The sequence below is a fragment of the Haliotis cracherodii genome, unplaced genomic scaffold (assembly GCF_022045235.1).
Source record: "Haliotis cracherodii isolate W230 unplaced genomic scaffold, xgHalCrac1.p SCAF_7, whole genome shotgun sequence".
Lineage (NCBI taxonomy): Eukaryota > Metazoa > Mollusca > Gastropoda > Lepetellida > Haliotidae > Haliotis > Haliotis cracherodii.
Genome location: NW_027266330.1, coordinates 23,433,665 through 23,452,522, shown reverse-complemented (window position 1 = coordinate 23,452,522; position 18,858 = coordinate 23,433,665). Strand labels below are relative to the sequence as shown.

The window sequence follows — 18,858 nt, the reverse complement described above, 5'->3', positions numbered from 1 at the left end:
GGTCAGTTCTTAAATGAAGACAGTGCCTCACGTGAGCAAATTTACCTTGAAGCGTTTCGTTCGATATTTTTATTGTTTTGCCTCTGAAACTACTGAGTAAATACCATACACACGGCTACATAAGCGACTCTACTTTTGTCCCATTCGTGTGGTTTGTTTAAGCTTGAACACTGAGCTATCATCGGCAACATCACGAAAGCGTCCAATATCCAACCAACATAAATATTTGGTAAGAAACAGTTTCTCCATTAAGTCTTTGTTATATAATAATTAACTCAAACTTAGCGTGCATTGCGCATGAGCAGTTCTCGTTAACTGTGTTTAGGTGATGATGTGGAGAGTTAGGCTGGCTCTAAATACTTCGAATTTCCTCAGCCAAAGAGAGGGACCACAGATTGTCTCTTTCTATAAGGAATACCTTTGTCATGTTACTAGGGAACTTACGGCTGAGGTTATTAAGTAAATTATCTCCAGAATCGGTATATGCGACAATACTGTTTCTGATCCTACCAAACACCTTCACCCAGTGCATATAATGGCTTGGTGTGTACACATTGGATCTGCTTTCCTTGGCGAAGAAGCCAATGTTACAATATGTTGTAGCGACTGTGATTTCTGGTTTCAGAAGGAATGGGTCTTTAATGCTCTGTGACAGGGTCTGAAAGAAAGTAACTCGAGAACTATACTTATTGCACGCTACAAACGACTGCTTATGAATAGAGATCCCAATTGGGATACGATGACATGCATCAACCAAGTCAGTGAGCCTGACAACCCGATCCTGTTAGTCGCCTCTTACGACAAGCATAATCGCCTTTCACGGCAAGCATGGGTTGCTGAAGACCTGTTCTACCCCGGACATGTATTATGACGCACCGTCACTGTGACTGACTTCCTGGCGTAGTTCTTAACGGACATTTAACATCTAATGACAATATTACATGTATTCATTTTATCGACATCCGGTTCGTAAACAGTCGTGCAGATTTCGGTAGATTGCAGGATTTGCAAAGAATGTGTACCTCCAACTCGACGTCAACAGATATTTCCAAATCCTTTCATGTTTTTTATCCGGGTGCCCATTTGATTTGATGCACTTCGCGAAGTAAGACCCGTTTTATCACAATATAGATCTTGATTATCGATCAGATCGTCTTGACTGGGTGCCGCAACTTTGTTTGAAGCAAATACAAGTGATATGAGAGGTGGAATCTAATTGGTCAATAGGAGAGACATGGAAGGCCCATAACCCGTAAAAGCCACTGGTGGCGCTACGATCGAGCCAAGAAATTCCAGCCTACTTCGGCAAGGGTGGAAACTGGACTTTTACAGTCAGTTAACTCCCTTGCCTCGAAAGATGGGCATGCATACGCTCATGTCATCTCTTGTCTTTAACTATTTGTTCAAGCTGATTGGTGTATGGCTGTAAACATAAAGTCACACTTACGAAATTAAATTGTCTACATCCTTCGAGATACAAAATAGGGATATAAATATTATAAAAATTGACGTTCACTTTGTGTGAGTTCATTGGAGTGTAAACCGCCACACAGCCACACTGTATGGGTGAGGTGAAATGGGGTTTAACGTCGCGTCCAAGATTATTGCACTTATATAGCGACATGCATGCACGTGTGTATGTGTGTGTGGCTGCTTGTACTAGACTGGACTGATGCCGATTTATAGTGCTAGCTCACTGAGATACCATGCCGCAGTTTAATACTGACTCCGAGCCGACCAGTCCTTGTTTTAGCCCCTTAATGCCGAGCGCCAAACAGGGTAACAACAAGTACCATCTTTTACAGTCTTTTGGTATGACGCGGCCGGGGATCGAACTTCGGGCCTTCCGCTCTCCGGGCGGACGCTCTACCACTAGACCACGGAGGCGGTCACTAACCTGTGTGAAAGTCAGAGCTTGCGACACAATTAGACTGTAAATATATTTTTCTTGATCAGGCAGTTTGGGTAAACCAGAGTATACATTTTAATCACCTGACTCTCATTGGTTCGCTCTAACAATAAGTCCTATGTACCGTGGACAGTCTGCAAATGGAGCTCCAACTAACAGCAAAAGAAGAATAACTTGAACATTTTCAGATTTTTGATTTTATATAAAACATATTTGGCTGGTAAATACAGTATCGTCGGATCATAGGTTTTCGGACGACCATGTTTATCGCGATTACTCGCGCTATAACGGGGTAGTAGCATCACACAGAGAATGTAAATACTCAGATGATGGCTTGTTTTTAAGAGAAAGTTGTCTTTTATGAGCGAATGAGATGTTTTTCAGTAACTGTTGTTCATATGATTAGAGAGAAAACTACGACTGTTTCTTCAGCGTCCGAAAATCCATAACACGGCATTGCACATCAGGAATGGACTTCACACAGTGAACATATTGTAACAACACTTCCTGTTCTAGCAAGGTGAACAGGTACTTCAAAGATCACACTTACAACCTTTTATGACAGTGGGACAACTCCGAGATTCCGACAGCCATTCCGGATTCATTCCGACGGAATATTCCAAGATCGTAACTATTCAAGCATACAAGTTACAGTTATCGCAGGTCGCAAGTGATTTGTCGTTCGTATAAAATATTATAGTTTAAGTCTATATTTAGATGTTTTGACAGTCGTCTATTGTCATCGCGATCCGAGGTCATTCCGACCGGATGGTTAACATTATCAAGTTGCGTGAAAATGCCTTCACAGTAAATGTTTTTTTATCTACAGACGTTTACAGGGATCGTTCTAGAATCGATCCTATACATTTTATTCCAAGCTTTAATTAGGATTTGACTTCATGCTGACTTCAATCGCATTTTGACAGCTCTCGGAGGTGTGGCCTCATTGTTATTAATTCTGGGTCACATGACTTACATGACTTATGTCACATTACATGGATTCGCTTCCGGTTGCAGCCAAGTTCGTACACTTCCATGTTTAAGGTACAGTTTAATTGTTTTAACAGTTCAGATATATCAATCGTGGGAGGGATACAGACAAGAACCGGATTCAAGAGCCACGATGTGACAGACAATGCCGAGCGACTGATGTTTCCAGTACAGTTCAAAGCCGGTATCGCCTCTCGCGATCTCGAGACCATGCACAAGATTTGTCAGTTCATTGAATAATTAATAAATTCGTTATTGAACTTTACCTACTTCTTGTGTGATCCTTCTGCTTTTCGCTAGTTTCGACATCCGTAACTTTGTAGATCCTTGTTATATATTTTCGCTAAACCTCGTCTCCAAGCTCTGGTATTTATTTTGTCATATTTTGTGACTGGTGGCAGCATCCATTATTTTAGTAATTTGTCCACAAGTAATTATCGACCAGTCTTTGGCCGTTCCGTAACAATATCATACCAATGGCGAACCTTGGACTTCCGCATGATGGGCCAACGCATTAACCACTAGGTTGTCCCACTGTTTCATTTAGTTTCAAAATCCGGATTTTAAAAATAAGGCTGCTTTTAACAGTAACACAGTTATATCACGGCGTGTCAGCTTTATGTTGGAGAAGAGCCTTAAGTGATGCAGGTCTCAGACGTTTACCGCTTCGGTGAAACCCAAGAGCACGGGTAAGGTGCTGACAAACCTAGAAACATAATCGGGGCGAACTGGCATTCGAACCCACAATCATAGGTTTCAGGCGTGCCCAAGGGACGCAACTCTGCACTGCGAATTGGGACACCCGTGCCCCCTTTCCTGGAATGGGATCTAAATGTTCTGATCACCGGAACTCAAATACAAATCCTGGCTAGTGTCCTGGTGTTGGTGGTTGATTTCATGTGCCAGCCAAGCATTACTGTCATTGTATCCCTTACCACAATGTTTACAGAAATACAAGAAAGGCTGGCCATGTTTGTGTTTCACGTGGCTTTTAAGTGTTGTGAGGGTGTACATCTTGGCCCCGCAGATGTCGCAGGTGAAGGGACGGATGCCGGTGTGGGTGACGATGTGACGCTGGAGGTCGTGGCGGGAGAAGAACCTCTTGCTGCAGTAGGTACACAGCATGGCCGGGTTTGTGTGGTACCGCTTTACGTGCATCTGGTAAGAGTGTCGCTTGTCGTAGGATTTGCCGCAATCCTGGCAAACATACTGTGCTGAAACGAAAGTAGAAACTTACGTTATTTTTTTTCAACCTGTTTTATATTCGTAGTAATATAGATGACTTGTGTAAGAAAGTATAGACATGTTCTATCAATCTGTCATATTAAAATACATCTAACACGGCATGTACAATTCATTTGTTACATCTAACCTTCATTGATGTATTTATTGTAATATGTCCTTTGTGAAATGGAGCGGTATTAACATGTGCGCTTCGTTTGTTTACCAATCCATTTTCACACTTTTGTGAAAATAAATATGTTTCCCAATTGCGTGGGTCGATGCTCATGATATCAGTGACTGGATTGTCTGGTCCATACTCGATTATTAACATACCGCCGTCATATAGCTGGAAGATTGCTGAGTGCGGCGTTAAACATCTTCCCGAGGCAAGAGAGTCAACTGACTTTAAAAGTCCAGTTTCTACCCTTGCCGAACTAGGCTGGAATAACTGGGCTCGATCGTAGTGCCACCAGTGGCTATTACCAGTTATGTCCCGTCTAAGCCTCTCCTATGGACCAATCAAATTCCACCCCTCGTATCACTTGCGTTTGCCATTCGTCACTACTCGCCTCTTTCCGTAACCTGCAAGAAGACTCATCCCCCTACCGATGAGTATTATGTGCGAAAATATCAGCCTAAGAGAGCAGACCTCAAACCATGTTTATCATTAACACCCACATTGGCTGTATAAAGGTTCTTTAGTGAGTCGGGGCAGTCGGGTAGCCTAGTGGTTTAAGCGTTAGCTCGTCACGCCGAAGACCCGGGTTTGATTCCCGACATGGGTACAATGTGTGAAGCCCATTTCTGGTGTCCCTCGCCGTGATATTGCTGGAATATTGCTAAAAGCGGCGTAAAACCATACTCACTCACTCACTCTTTAGTGAGTCAGTGAAGGATGTTAGACACTGCAATCAGCAACATTCCAACTCAGTCATGGCGGCCTTTTGAATAAACAACGCCAATGCCAGAGAGTTATCAGTCTCTGTCCCACGAGACAAATTCCATTGGGCGTAAAAGGCAAAATAGAGGTGAAAATTATTTGAATGGATCACTGACAACCAGTGATGGTGTTTGTAAGGTCTTGAGGCTGGGACTAAAATAGTGGCTCTCTCAGCAATGATAAAATGGTAGGTTCCTTAGCCAACTGAAATCAAAATATGATTCAGGTCTTGGAGTTAAACAGTTATTACAATTTCTCATGTTATCTCTAATCTAGGAAAAGGTACAGCATATGCTCAAATTTCAAATGTTACCCATCCGGGAATAGTGAAATAAGTGATTGTCACAATTTGGCAGAGCAATTGTCCCAGCGGACTTGGGGTAGATGGGGCGAAAACATAATTTCAAATCGTAATATCTCAGGGTGTCTTGTGTTTGTTGCACATTTCTCTTGTCAAAATGTTTGATAAAGGCTTTATTGATATGATGAATTATTTTCATTCTGTACCAGCTGGAACGGAAAATATATAGCAAAACCTTTTTTTGTCCAAATGTATCCTGGTCTCCCCTAGGTGACCGAAATAGACCACTTGAATCACCCTGGTATTTGAAAACAGAGCAATAACCACGTGAACAAACTGACAGGCATCATGGGGTTATTATTATCATTTATTTATTTGTTGTTTAATGTCGCACTCAGCAATATTCCAGCTATATGATGGCGGTCTGTAAAAAAACGAGTCTGGACCAGACAATCCAGTGATTTACATCATGAACATCGATCCACGCAATTGGGATCGATGACATGCATCAACAAGTCAGCGGGCCTGACCACCCGATCCCGTTAGTCGCCTTTTACTACAAGCATAGTCGCCTTTTACGGCAAGCATATGCATGGTTGCTGAAGACCTTTTCTACCGTTTAAGGGATCGTAATGGCGAATACTTACTGACACATTAACTATGTCACACGCAAAATGTTTCTTGTTCTTTATTCAACGTTTATGAAACGTCAGTTAGGATTGATCGTTGCATATTTTCTTCACCGATTTTGGGTAAAGAAAGTACCTGTCATGGGCGACGCAGGGGCGGACAACTCCATCTTATCGCGGTATCACTATTTTGTGTGTGATACCTGTGGATTATGGGGTTTTGGAATATGCATAATGAGTATTCATACGACCTAGGATGGGTTAAAGGACATTGTCCAAACAAGTGGATTCTTTTCCTACCAATTTCGAATGGAGTTAGGGGTAATTTCACTTCAAAAACATTCCAGAAACCGTCATAAAATGTTTTTTAACGTGTATACTTACGAGTAACCATGACATTGATCATGCGATGAAATATTGTGCTTAGTTTTGCATAAGTAAACAGTCAACAGGGGTGGTATATCACGAGATTTACCGAAACCGCGATAATATAAGTCATACTATACACGTGTATCCATATCAGTCAGCTCTTCTGACTGGAGAACTGGGAATCTGGAATCCCGGCAGAGTTCAGCATTCTCTATATCTCCAGGGCTTGATTTCGGTAAACCTGTCCTAACCCCATGATCCAATCCCATGTTTCTTGTGACCTCAAATTACCCGCCCTTGATTTTTCAAAAGCCAGTTTGATTTTCTCCGCTATTCAGGCTAACGGACCAATCAGAATGCGAGTTACAAACCAGCCTCGATATCAGGTTGGAGATGTCACGAACATGGCGGCCAATGCCACTGATTACGATACAGTTTGCGAGAAATATGTTTAACGGTGATAAACGGACAGTCACGCAAAAAGGCTCTCAAAATTCTTTTTGACGGAAAGGATGCCTTCATGCCCACCTCCCTTAAACATTTCCTTTTTCGTTTACTTGACATTTGATAGGTTGGTAAATGTTAATGAAAATCAAGGGCGGGTAATCTGAGATCGCAAGAACTACAGGAAGGTGAGGTGAAATGGGGTTTAACGTCGCGTCGAAGATTATTGCACTTATATAGCGACGTGCAAGTACGTGTGTGTGTTTGTGTGGCTGCTTGTACTAGTCCGGACTGATGCCGATTTACAGTGCTAGCACACTGTGATACCATGCCCCAGTTTAACATGAATACCCAACTCAGACACAGTATACTGACTCCGATCCGACCAGTCCTTGTTTTAGCCCCTTAATGCCGAGCACCAGACAGGGTAACAACAAGTACCATCTTTTAACGTCGTTTGGTATGACGCAGTCGGACCTTCCGCTCTCCGGGCGGACGCTCTACCACTAGACCACGGAGGCGGTCAGAACTACAGGAATGCATCCAGGGGTCAGTGTAGGTTTACCAAAACGGGAGCCCTGGATACAGACGTTGAGGGTACAGATACACATCAATCTCCAAACCTTTTCTCATTATGCAATTTTATTACAAAAATTGAACATTTCACAGTAAAAAACAATACAGTATTGTAACAGTTGTATTATGACACACAATTAGTACCATGTACATATTTACATTAGTCCAACATAGAACACATTCCTAGTCTATCGGTGCCATTCCAGGGTAAATAAGTGCTGAAAGTCATACACAAACAAATAATCGCTATTTGGTTCCATTAGAACTCAGGGCATTCGGGTAGTCTAGTGGTTAAAGCGTTAGTTCGTCACGCGGAAGACCCGGGTTCGATTCCCGACATGGGTACAATGTGTGAAGCCCATTTCTGGTGTCCCCCGCCATGATATTGCTGAAATATTGCTAGAAGTGGCGTAAAACCAAACTCACTCACTCACTCCATTACAACTCGGATATGATACACATTAGACCCTTAATGTCGAGCACCAGACAGGGTAGCAACAAGTACCATCTTTTATTGCTTTTGGTATGATGTGGTCGGGGGTCGAACACCGGACCTTCCACTCTCTGGGCACACGCTCTACCACTAGACCATGGAGGCGGCCTCGTTGTGAAGGTAGAATAAGACATGACGGAGTAATTATGAGTTCTGAGTCAACCAGATTACTATAAGGGTAACACTATTTTTCAGGACATTATCATTTGCAGAAGACCGAGGTCGTCCATTAACAGCCCAATGTAGGAGGGCAGTTCAGTGGGACGCTGATTTCTGATAACATGCGAGTGGTCTAATGATAATTCTATCCATTTTAGCTATAAACAACAATAATTGTGATGAACAGTGACCTTTACATCTAAGGCTGTATACCCTCCAGGGAACTGAGAATTAAATCATAACGTTTGTACACGCCATCTGTGGTGTGAAGTTACAATGCCTTTGAAAAATAATTTTTAAAAATTGACACAATGCCACACTCATCAATATACCAGCAATAAGACGGCATTGTTTAAATGATAAAATCTGGACCGGACAATCCAGTGCTTGACATCATCAGCATCGACCTATGCAATTGGGATACGATGACATCAACCAAGTCAGCGTGTCTGAGCACCCAATCCTGTTTGTCGCCTCATACAAGAAGCACCCAGATCATTATCGGAGTACCTGTGAAGATCAGGGGTAGAAAAGGTCCATGAAGTCTGTTTATTAGTAAATACACATATTTGTCACAATAAAACACTGTACAGCACACACGTTCTACAGAGTTAGATATATAAAAGGCCTGTGAAGATCCGGGATAGAATAGGTCTTCAGCAACCCATGCTTGCAGTAAAAGGCTACTATGCTTGTCATAAGAGGCGACTAACGGAATCGGGTGGTCAGGCTCGCTGACTTGGTTGATGCATGTCATCAATCCCAATTGCGTGGATCATGATATCAATCACTGGATTATCTGGTCCAGACTCAATTACAGACCGCCATCATATAGCTGGAATATTGCTGAGTGCGGCGTTAAACAACAACCACCCAACATTATCGGAGTAAAAGGGATGGAGTTGATTCCTTGCAAACAAAGGAAAGAAGAACGTGGACAGAAGTCACATCTGAAAACACTGGCATGAATCTCTTCTGATAAGGGATCAGAAGGTTAAAAACATCCTTGATATACACATCTTGAATAACTGTTCCTGGTGGGCTGCACCTGGTTACAGGAAACCTAAAAGCTGCTGGGGTTAGATGAACATGGTGAGCACAGCGGAGCAATGGCAGTCTTTACCATAATCCACCACTCGGGAGGACACATCATTTTGGACATCCATTCACAACAAAATGCTAGTCACTACATTACAGATTGATAAGGCTGCATAAAAAGTAAACGTTTCTCGGATTATGTATCTCAAAAGTGAAGAGTGAGTGAGTATGGTCTTACGCCGCTTTTAGAAATATTCCAGCAATATCACGGCAAACAAATCTAGAAACATAATCGGGGGTAAACCGGGATTCGAACCCACAATCATAGGTTTCTGGCGTGCCCAAGGGACACAACTGCACAGCAAATCGTGGCGCTTTAGACGACTGGGCCACCCATGCCCCCAATACACCTTGGAGAACGTAATACACCTTGTAATGCACATAGTCTGATTACCAGTAGTCAAAGGTAAAATTAAAGGTGGCGGTAATGACAGAGCTCCAGATAAGCTTCGTATCTGCGTAAAATACGCATCAGAAATGCAGAAATACGCAGTAAAATAAAATCCCAGCGTATCAAATATGCAACGAACATTACAGATACACTACAAAAATAAAACTTGTGCGTATTATAAAAATATTGTGGAGTAACCCTACGTATTCGATTAGCAAATCAGCAACTTATTTTGAGATTATAAACGAGCATTCTTGCAACCTTGCCAAACTCCACGATGACAGTTACATCATGATCATTTGCCATCACACTTTCTTGTGGAAGTATGGTGGTATTTTTGAGACCTATAAAGCTCTCGAACCCACACGACACCAGTTTGCAGGGACCAGATGAATAGTGTTTTTAAATATTTAACTTAGATACCCACATGTGTAAAAACTAGTGCGTAACAGAAATTTGAATACCCCGATAGAATTACTGATACCCAATGATTTTAAAATGCATGGGTAAAATACCCACAACACCGAAAGCTTATCTGGAGCGTTGTAATGGTAGATGCTAATTGTTATTTTGTATCAGAGTCTGCAGGTACAGACAATTCTTCTGACCATTTTTTAGTGAGATCAGTTTTATGCCGCTTTGAACTGTATTTCAGTTGTATCACATGTCAGCTTGATGTGGGAGGAAAGCCAAAAGATACACGGACCGTGGTATGCATGGATGTGGTACTGATTGCACAGAACAAAGATCATAACTTCTGTTAATCTTGGATTCAAACTCATGACAAAGTGATCTTGACATGCAACCCCTACTGAGCTCAAAGACACAGTGAACATCACTCTTTTAATGAGAGGTCAAGTCAACATCAACTATATTCGACCGATCTGATATTGGCGATGGCAAGACTAAACAATATTTCACCCAAACACCGAGGGCTCAATGAGTTCAAACACTTCACAGAAGCTCTCCCTCTAGCCATTCAATCCACTGAGTTCTGGATCTTCAGTATGTAGGGTGGGCAACAACACGGAATACCTTCAAGAACATGTGTCAGTGTGAATCAACCCCATCCTGCTGGGGTATATGTTCCACACACGTGTAATGAACACCGACTGCAAGCCACGTTTTAACCACAACCCAACTGGCCAAAGACCCACTAACCACAGACAACATCACCTGAATGATACCCACTGATGCTTGACACACCAAGCCACTGTTAACTATCGTGGTATGTCTTATACACAGGACAGATCTTCCTGTGCAACCACATGCCTCCACGGGACTTGTACGACTTTCCACATTCACAGTTGAAGGTGATATTCTCGTGTATGGTGCGAATATGACACTTCATTGCATAGGCACTGGAGAACGTTTTGTGGCATATCGGACACGAGGCCTTCTCCAGGGAAACAGAAGAGTAGCTAGGACTAGTGCGGCGCTGACCCTGGGCCAACATGAAGTGGGTCTGGTTTGGGAAGACAATCGGCAGCGAGGCCAGAGATTCTTCTGAGCCTGGGTGGAGGTAATGTCTTTGCTTCTCAGCTTCAGATTGACTGAAACCCATTGAACTTCTCACACCTGCAATTACAAAAAGTTCAAAGTTTCAGTCAATCCCTCATACATGTAAAGTGCAAGGTGAAATTCATGAATGGAAGGATTAATACATGCATGGTGTCAAGGGGCATGCTACGTTTCTTCTGTGCTGTTAGGATGTTGGTTTGGTTGGTTTGTTGTTTTATGCCGCACTCAGCAATATTCCAGCTAAATGACGACAGTCTGTAAATAATCGAGTCTAGACCAGACAATCCAGGGATTAATATCATGGGCATCGATCCGCGCAATTGGGATCGATGACATGCATCAACCAAGTCAGCGAGCCTGACCACCCGATCCCGTTAGCCGCCTTTTACAACAAGCATAGCTGCCTTTTATGGCAAGCATGGGTTGCTGAAGATCTATTCTACCCCGGATCTTCATGGGTTGCTGTTAGGATGTAATGTCAGAGACATGAACGTAAACCATCAAATAAACCGGACAAGCTTATTTACTTGTTCTACTGAAGAATCTAACCTGTAATCGCAAAGTTGAAAAAAACTTTCTATTATAATTTTGGTAAATTAGTGGTAAATCACTGTTTATAGCTTTTCTAAAAAATGAATATCAAATCAACCTTGGTGAGTTGTTTTGTTTTTTTCCAGCCTTTTGGCACACACTTTTTTTAAAGTTTATGTTTCACAGATTTATTCCAGCTTTTCCACACAAAATCGGTCGAAATAAAAATAAAAAGTTACTTCAATTATTGATATATTTATATATTGATATGATAGTCATTTTGCCGTGGATGTAAAATTGCAGGTGGTCTCTTGAATCACCGATAGTGATGTAGACATGGAAGTTATACCTAACATTTTATATTGAAAAAAGGGTCCATATTATTTGTCGAAGACATAATAAATAGTGAAGGTAGCGGGCCCATGAAATGAAAAATAAAAATGTGGTCTTATCAAGAAAACTTGTTAGACAGACATTAATGTACTGTGGCCAATTGGTACAAGGAAAGTGTCCTCGAGAAGCATTTGTAAAATTTCAAACATCATCACCAAGCACAATAAGTTCGATAAGTATATCAGTGTCCGTGTCAGTGGTCCGACCTTTCCTCAAGACCATCCCGCCCATGCAGACTTAATCCTGTCTAACTGGCTTCCTCATTGTGCCTTCTCTGTCCATCAAGTTGGACCTACATTATTTGTTTGTTTGTTGTTTAACGCCGCACTCAACAATGTTCCAGTTATATGATGGCGGTCTGTGAGTCATGAAACCGGGACCAGAAAATCCAGAGATTGACATCATGAGCATCGGTCTGAGCAGCCCTTGTTTTAGCCCCTTCATGCTGACCTTAATGCAAGGGTAACAACAAGCACCATCTTTTCACGTCTTTTGGTATGACGCAGCCGGGGATCGACCCCCGACCTTCTGCTCTCCAGGCAGATACTCTACCACTAGACCACGGCAGTGGTACACACATGCAGGTAACTGTGATTGGTATGAGAGTAAGTGAGTATGGTTTTACGCCGCTTTTAGCAATATTCCAGCAATATCACGGCGGGGGACACCAGAAATGGGCTTCACACATTGTACCCATGTCAGGATTCAAACCCGGGTCTTCAGCGTGATGAGCGAACCACTAACCACTAAGCTACCTGACCGCCCCGATTGGTATGAGAGATATTAAAACTTGTTTAATGACATCTTCTTGGCACCCAGTCTAGAGAGAATGGAAGTATGAACTTTAGTATTTTTGGTCAAGAAGTGTTTAGTTTAGTGTAAACATATTTCATTCTCATGAAAAGGATTGGGCTCAAGTTATCACAACTTAGAACGCCCTCTCCCATAGATTTACATTTGTGCTTATTTACAGTTAATAAATTTTATGACAGAAAGGAACAAAAGATATAGAGAGACGTATGTAGATTCACATTGCGCGCTCAAACCTTTTTGTTTTCTTTATATATGTATGTACATTCCTAAAAATGTTTTCGTTCACATGATTAGGTAAACTTGCATTTCCAACTAGCATCAGGTCAATATTTACATCACATGTATCTTTCACAATTAACAATAGCTTGTGCATCAATTCGTTTCTAGCTGATTTGAATAAAGGACAATCAATGAAAAAATTATATGAATTTGCCCATCCAAGAACAGAGTGGTGTCCCTTGTTCATCTGATTGAAGCAGCTGGAAAATCCTCGCCATGTGTTCAGTTGTAAGACAACATAATCACACCATCCAATATATTTCTACTAGATTTGTATAATATAATTATATCCTACCTTCAATCCTGTGATACAGTATGGTTTAGACAGCTTTTAGTAATATTGCACCTTTGGCAGGGGACACCAGTTGGTTGGTTGGTTGGTTTGTTGTTTAACGCTGCACTCAGCAATATTCCAGCTATATGATGGCGGTCTGTAAATAATCTGGACCAGACAATCCAGTGATTCATATCATGAGCATCGAGCCACGCAATTGGAATCGATGACATGCATCAACCAAGTCAGCGAGCCTGACCACCCGATCCCTTTAGTTACCTCTTACGACAAGCATAGTCGCCTTTTACGTCAAGCATGGGTTGCTGAAGACCTATTCTACCCCGGAATCTTCACGGGTCGGGACATAAGTAATGGGATGGACATGTTGCACCCGTGTGGGGATCGAACATGGGCCTTCAGTGTGACGAGGGAATGCTTAAACCACAAGGCTACCCTACCACCCACAAATACCAATTATTAAATAATTAAACTTCATGATTAATCAGTTGGTATGTACCAATTTAAAATAATCAATTACCTAATATGGATCAACACAAACTGCATCTCACTTGCATGTAAATCAGCTGAAAATCATCACGAAGTTTCCACTGGATCACTGAGAGCAAACTTCGGCTGGGACAGGTAACTCGGGTACCCGGTTCGGGTGGGTACTGAGTAGCAACCGGGTACCCCCAGGACTACCCGGACCCATGGTTATTCAGGTGAGTATATTGTTTAATGGTAAAAATTATCTAAAACTCTATGCATAGTTACACTATAAGTGACACATGTTCACATTTCTTTCGGACTGTGCACACATTCCCTATGACTTTATATGTTAGCATACTTAAACTTCGGCAACCTTCAGGTAACTTCAGCTAACATCAGCCAACTTCAGGTAACTTCAGCCAACTTCCACCACCTTAGCCAACTTCAGGTAACTTCAGTCAACTTCCACCACCTCAGTCAACTTTAGCCAACTTCAGTCAACTTCAGCCAACTTCAGGTAACTTCAGTCAACTTCCGCCACCCTTAGTCAACTTCAGCTAACTTCAGCCAACTTCAGTCAACTTCAGCCAACTTCAGTCAACTTCCCCCACCTTAGTCAACTTCAGCCACCTTAGTCAACTTCAGCCAATTCAGGTAACTTCAGCCAACTTCAGTGTAGGCATGACCAGAATGTTTTATACCTGTATCCTAATATATTTTGACAGGAGTACATTCAAACATTTCCCAATTGGATATTTTGTACCTATCCCTTGAGACCTCCAGCGGGTACCAGGTAGGGTCAGGTAATGGGGGGTGGGTACACGGGAAGTAAATTTGGACTCGTCCCAGCCCTAGTGCGAACACATGAACATATTCACCTGAACAAAACCAATCTCTCTCACTCAAGGTGGCCATCAATCCTACACCTTTTTCACCATAGAGCACAAGCGTCGATGTTTGGACAAGTTGGGCTTATACTTGTACTGGCGGCCACAGACACAGATGTAGGACTCGTTGTCATGGACGGCCATCTTGTGCACCATCATGGCTCTCCGCGTGGTGAACATCTTCTCACAGCCAGGGCATTTCACGGAGCCAGGTCGCCAGGGCGGGGATGGTCGCCTACTACTACCACAGAAGCCAGACATGCTCACTTGGAACTCCTGCGGCAGTTCCTTCATATCCCAAGATGCAACACACAGTGAGGGATCCCCTCCCATGACATTTCCCCGTTCTGACTTTGGTTGACCAAACATGAGTGAGCTTCCGTCATCTGAAAGATACAAAAGCTCATTCTTGATTTGGTCAACTTTGGTCTGAAATGAGTCGTGATTTCAAATATACTGAAGCTGAGCAGAGGATTTTTTGTCAGAATTGTTCCCATTGAAAATTCATGAGTGAGTGAGGGAGTGGTGTTTAACACCGCTTTTAACAGTATTCTAGTCATATCACGGAGTGTCAGCTTAATGTGGGAGGAAAGCCCCAAGTCATGCAGGTCTTAGACGTTTACCACTTCGGTCAAACCCACTAGCATGGGTATGGCGCTGACAAACCTAGAAACATAATCAGGACAAGCGGAGATTCAAACCTACAATCATAGGTTTCTGGCATACCCAAGGGACACAACTCTGCACAGCGAATTGTGGCGCCTAAGTCGACCGGGCCATCCGTGCTGCCTGAAAAATTCATGAAGTTTCTTTTAGGTTTGTTGTTTTTCGCCTTGGGTCGGCAATATTCCAAAACTGAGTCTTGACCAGACAAACCTGGACTACCTGATAGCCAGATGCTGTTTCTAAGATAGTGGAATCAGTGATGTGTTTGTTTGTTGTTGAACACTGCAATATTCCAGCTATCTGATGGCGGTCTGTAAATAATCGAGTCTGGACCAGACGATCCAGTGATTGACATCGTGAGCATCTATCCATGCAATTCAGATATGATGACATGCATCAACCAAGTCAGGGAGCCTGAGCACCCGACACACCTACAGGTAACAATCACACACCATCGTGGTACAACATCACTCACTCACTCACTCAATCTAAACATTGAATTTCTCCATCAGTGTTTCATCCAAGTAACTGTCTTGCCATAAGAGCTACTTTCTTCTTGAACCTTTAGGTGAGGTGAGGTGAAATGGGGTTTAGTGTCACGTCCAAGATTATTGCACTTATATAGTGACATGCATGTACGTGTGTGTGTTTGTGTGGCTACTTGTACTAGTCCGGACTGATGCCGATTTATAGTGCTAGCCAACTAAGATACCATGCCGCAGTTTAACATAAATACCCTACTCAGACACAGTATACTGACTCCGAGCCGACCAGTCCTTGTTTTAGCCCCTTAATGCCGAGCGCCAGACAGGGTAATAACAAGTACCATCGTTTAACGTCTTATGGTATGACGCGGCCGGGGGTCGAATCCTGGACCTTCCGCTCTCCGGGCGGACGCTCTACCACTAGACCACGGAGGCGTTTTTTCATCCAAGTAACTGTCTTGGCTGCCATAAGAGCTACTTTTTGAACCTTGAAGTAGCTGAGGCTAATTCTGGCCTGGTATTTTGTCAGAAAAAAAGTTCATACAGCACATCCTTTTCATACTTTATTGAAATGACAAGATACTTATTCCTGTCAATAACAGCAAGTTGACATACATTATACCATTGACACCATACAGAGCTTATGAATGGTGTGATGAAAGAATGGCAATGACACGACCTGCACAATGTGACTTGACTTGTGAGAGTGAGTGAGTGAGTATGGTTTTGCACCTATTTTTGCAATATTCCAGCAATATCATGACGGGGGAAACCTGAAATTGGCTTCACCCATTGTACCCATGTCGGGAATAGAACCCGGGTCCTCGGCGTGACGAGCGAGCGCTTTAACCACTGATCTATACAACTGAATTTGTTGTGGCATGAGTTCCTCTCACAGGACCTCTCCCATCCTCACATCCTGGATGCCACAACTGTTGCCACATATTCATGAGATTTCACAGACTATATCTACTCAAACCTTGAGCATCTGAAGATCAACAGGGATAATCTGTTCTTTAGGCACAGGGTGCAAATAACAAAAACAACCATCAACTTACTGCACCGGTACTGTCATGTTTTGCATGCTTGTTACCAAGCTGCGAACTTCACACAGCCCTCAACCCTCACTGAACTATTGTTTGAGTCTTGTTTAACGCCGCACTCAGCAATGTTCCAGTTATATGAGGTTGTCTGTAAACACTCGAACAGAGCTCCAGATAAGCTGCGTATCTGCGTAAAATACGCATCAGAAACGTAGAAATTACAGTAAAATAAAATCCAAGCGTATCAAATATGCAACGAACATTACAGATACGCTACAAAAATAAAACTTGTGCGTATCATCAAAATATTGTGAAGTAACCCTACGTATTCGATTAGCAAATCAGCAACTTATTTTGAAATTATAAACGGGCATTCCGTCAACCTTGCCAAACTCCACGATGAACGTTACATCATGATCATTTGCCATCACACTTTCTTGTGGAAGTATCGTGGTTTTTTTTAGTCCTATATAGCTCGCGAACCGACACAACACCAGTTTGCAGGGACTAGATGAATAGTGTTTTTAAATATTTAACTTAAATACCCACGTGTAAAAACTAGTGGGTAACAGACACTTGAATACCCAGACAGAATGACTGACACCCAATGATTTTAAAATGCATGGGTAAAATACCCACAACACCAAAAGCTTATCTGGAGCTCTGCTCGAATCTGGTCCAGACAATCCAGTGATTGACATCATGATCATCAATCTACGCAGTGGGGATACAATGACATGCATCAACCAAGTCAGCGAGCCTGACTAAATGATCCCGTTAGTCGCTTCTTACAACAAGCATAGTCGTCTCTTATGGCAAGCATGGGTTGCTGAAGACCTATTCTACCCCAGATCTTCAAGGATCCCTCACTCAATCGTACCCTGTGCTATTTGGACAGTTCACAGATCAGTTCCAATATTTCCAATCTCATTAAAATCAGATCTTAGTTTTCGATACCGCTAATCAAAGATCTGAGGACATCCTATTTGGGGTCACGTCAGAACGACCTTTTTGCGAATTTTACCCGACCAATGAAATGACTGACAAGAAATCGACATTGGCCAACCAGAGAATAGCTTTCTCGAGCTTAACGGCACTAGTTTCAAACTGGCGACTACGCTTCGAAACATATTTTGACATATTCTTGATTAAATGTTTTTAAACTGATAACATTCTGAAATGGCTTATAGATGGCCTAGATTGTATGGATATAATCATAACACCTGTAACTATCGTTCGGAATACCCCGTGTTAAATATATTGTGGTTGCATGATTAGAAAACACATTCCGATTGTGACTTTCATGATCTGGTAAGCAAAATTCTGATTGGTTGGATGAAAGGTCATTCTGACGTGACCCCTAATGGGATGTCCTCAGATCTTGGTTTAGCGATAGCGAGAACTTAGATCTGATTTTAATGAGATTGCAGTATTTCAATCACAGACACGCAGTCAAATTAGTGGAGAACAAGGCTGTAACTTGTGTTGTCCGGACCCTTCAATCACACTCAACAGAGTAGCAAATATAAACCCATTCCACCATCTGTGACAGGTTAATTTCACGAAGGATGGGTGAAATACGTCGTCTACCCATCTGGTGGACGGTCATATTTTTCTGCCAATTTACATATCTCTATGACATCTATTGTGCACAAAAACTAAATAACCCTAAGTTCAAAGTTCCAACAGAAAAAGATATGAATAAAATTTGGGGCTGGCAACTTTTGAAAAGGACTGGTAAGATTTTCAAGTAGACAGTCCTTTGGTTTGGGGGAAATTCATTTTAAGTCTGCAACCCTGCACAACAGAGAGATCAAGGCAGTACTGGGTTCGATGTGTTGCAGGATGCACATCCGATGGTGATCTACTTTAAAACATTATCAGCTCTCTATTTACCAAGGCAGCAACATTAAATTTCTTACTGCACTCCAACAGATGTCAAAAGGTTCACCAA

At 42.3% G+C, this 18,858-nt stretch overlaps 1 protein-coding gene and 1 pseudogene across 2 annotated transcripts in view; both read right to left on the bottom strand.

Moving 5' to 3' along the window:
• Positions 1-89: 89 nt before the first annotated feature.
• Positions 90-2,946, bottom strand: LOC139448748 (uncharacterized; annotated as a pseudogene).
• Positions 2,947-3,206: 260 nt separating this feature from the next.
• Positions 3,207-18,858, bottom strand: part of LOC139447454 (zinc finger and BTB domain-containing protein 14-like) — an 89,802-nt gene continuing 74,150 nt past the window's right edge. The window contains exon 2 of one of the 2 annotated variants that reach the window (XM_071228809.1): positions 3,207-4,113. In XM_071228809.1, coding sequence (XP_071084910.1) covers positions 3,728-4,113 — 386 coding nt within the window. In that variant the 3' untranslated portion in view covers positions 3,207-3,727. Of the gene's footprint in view, positions 4,114-7,486; positions 11,102-18,858 lie in introns of those variants that run through there. The other variant, XM_071228810.1, reaches the window with a different exon arrangement.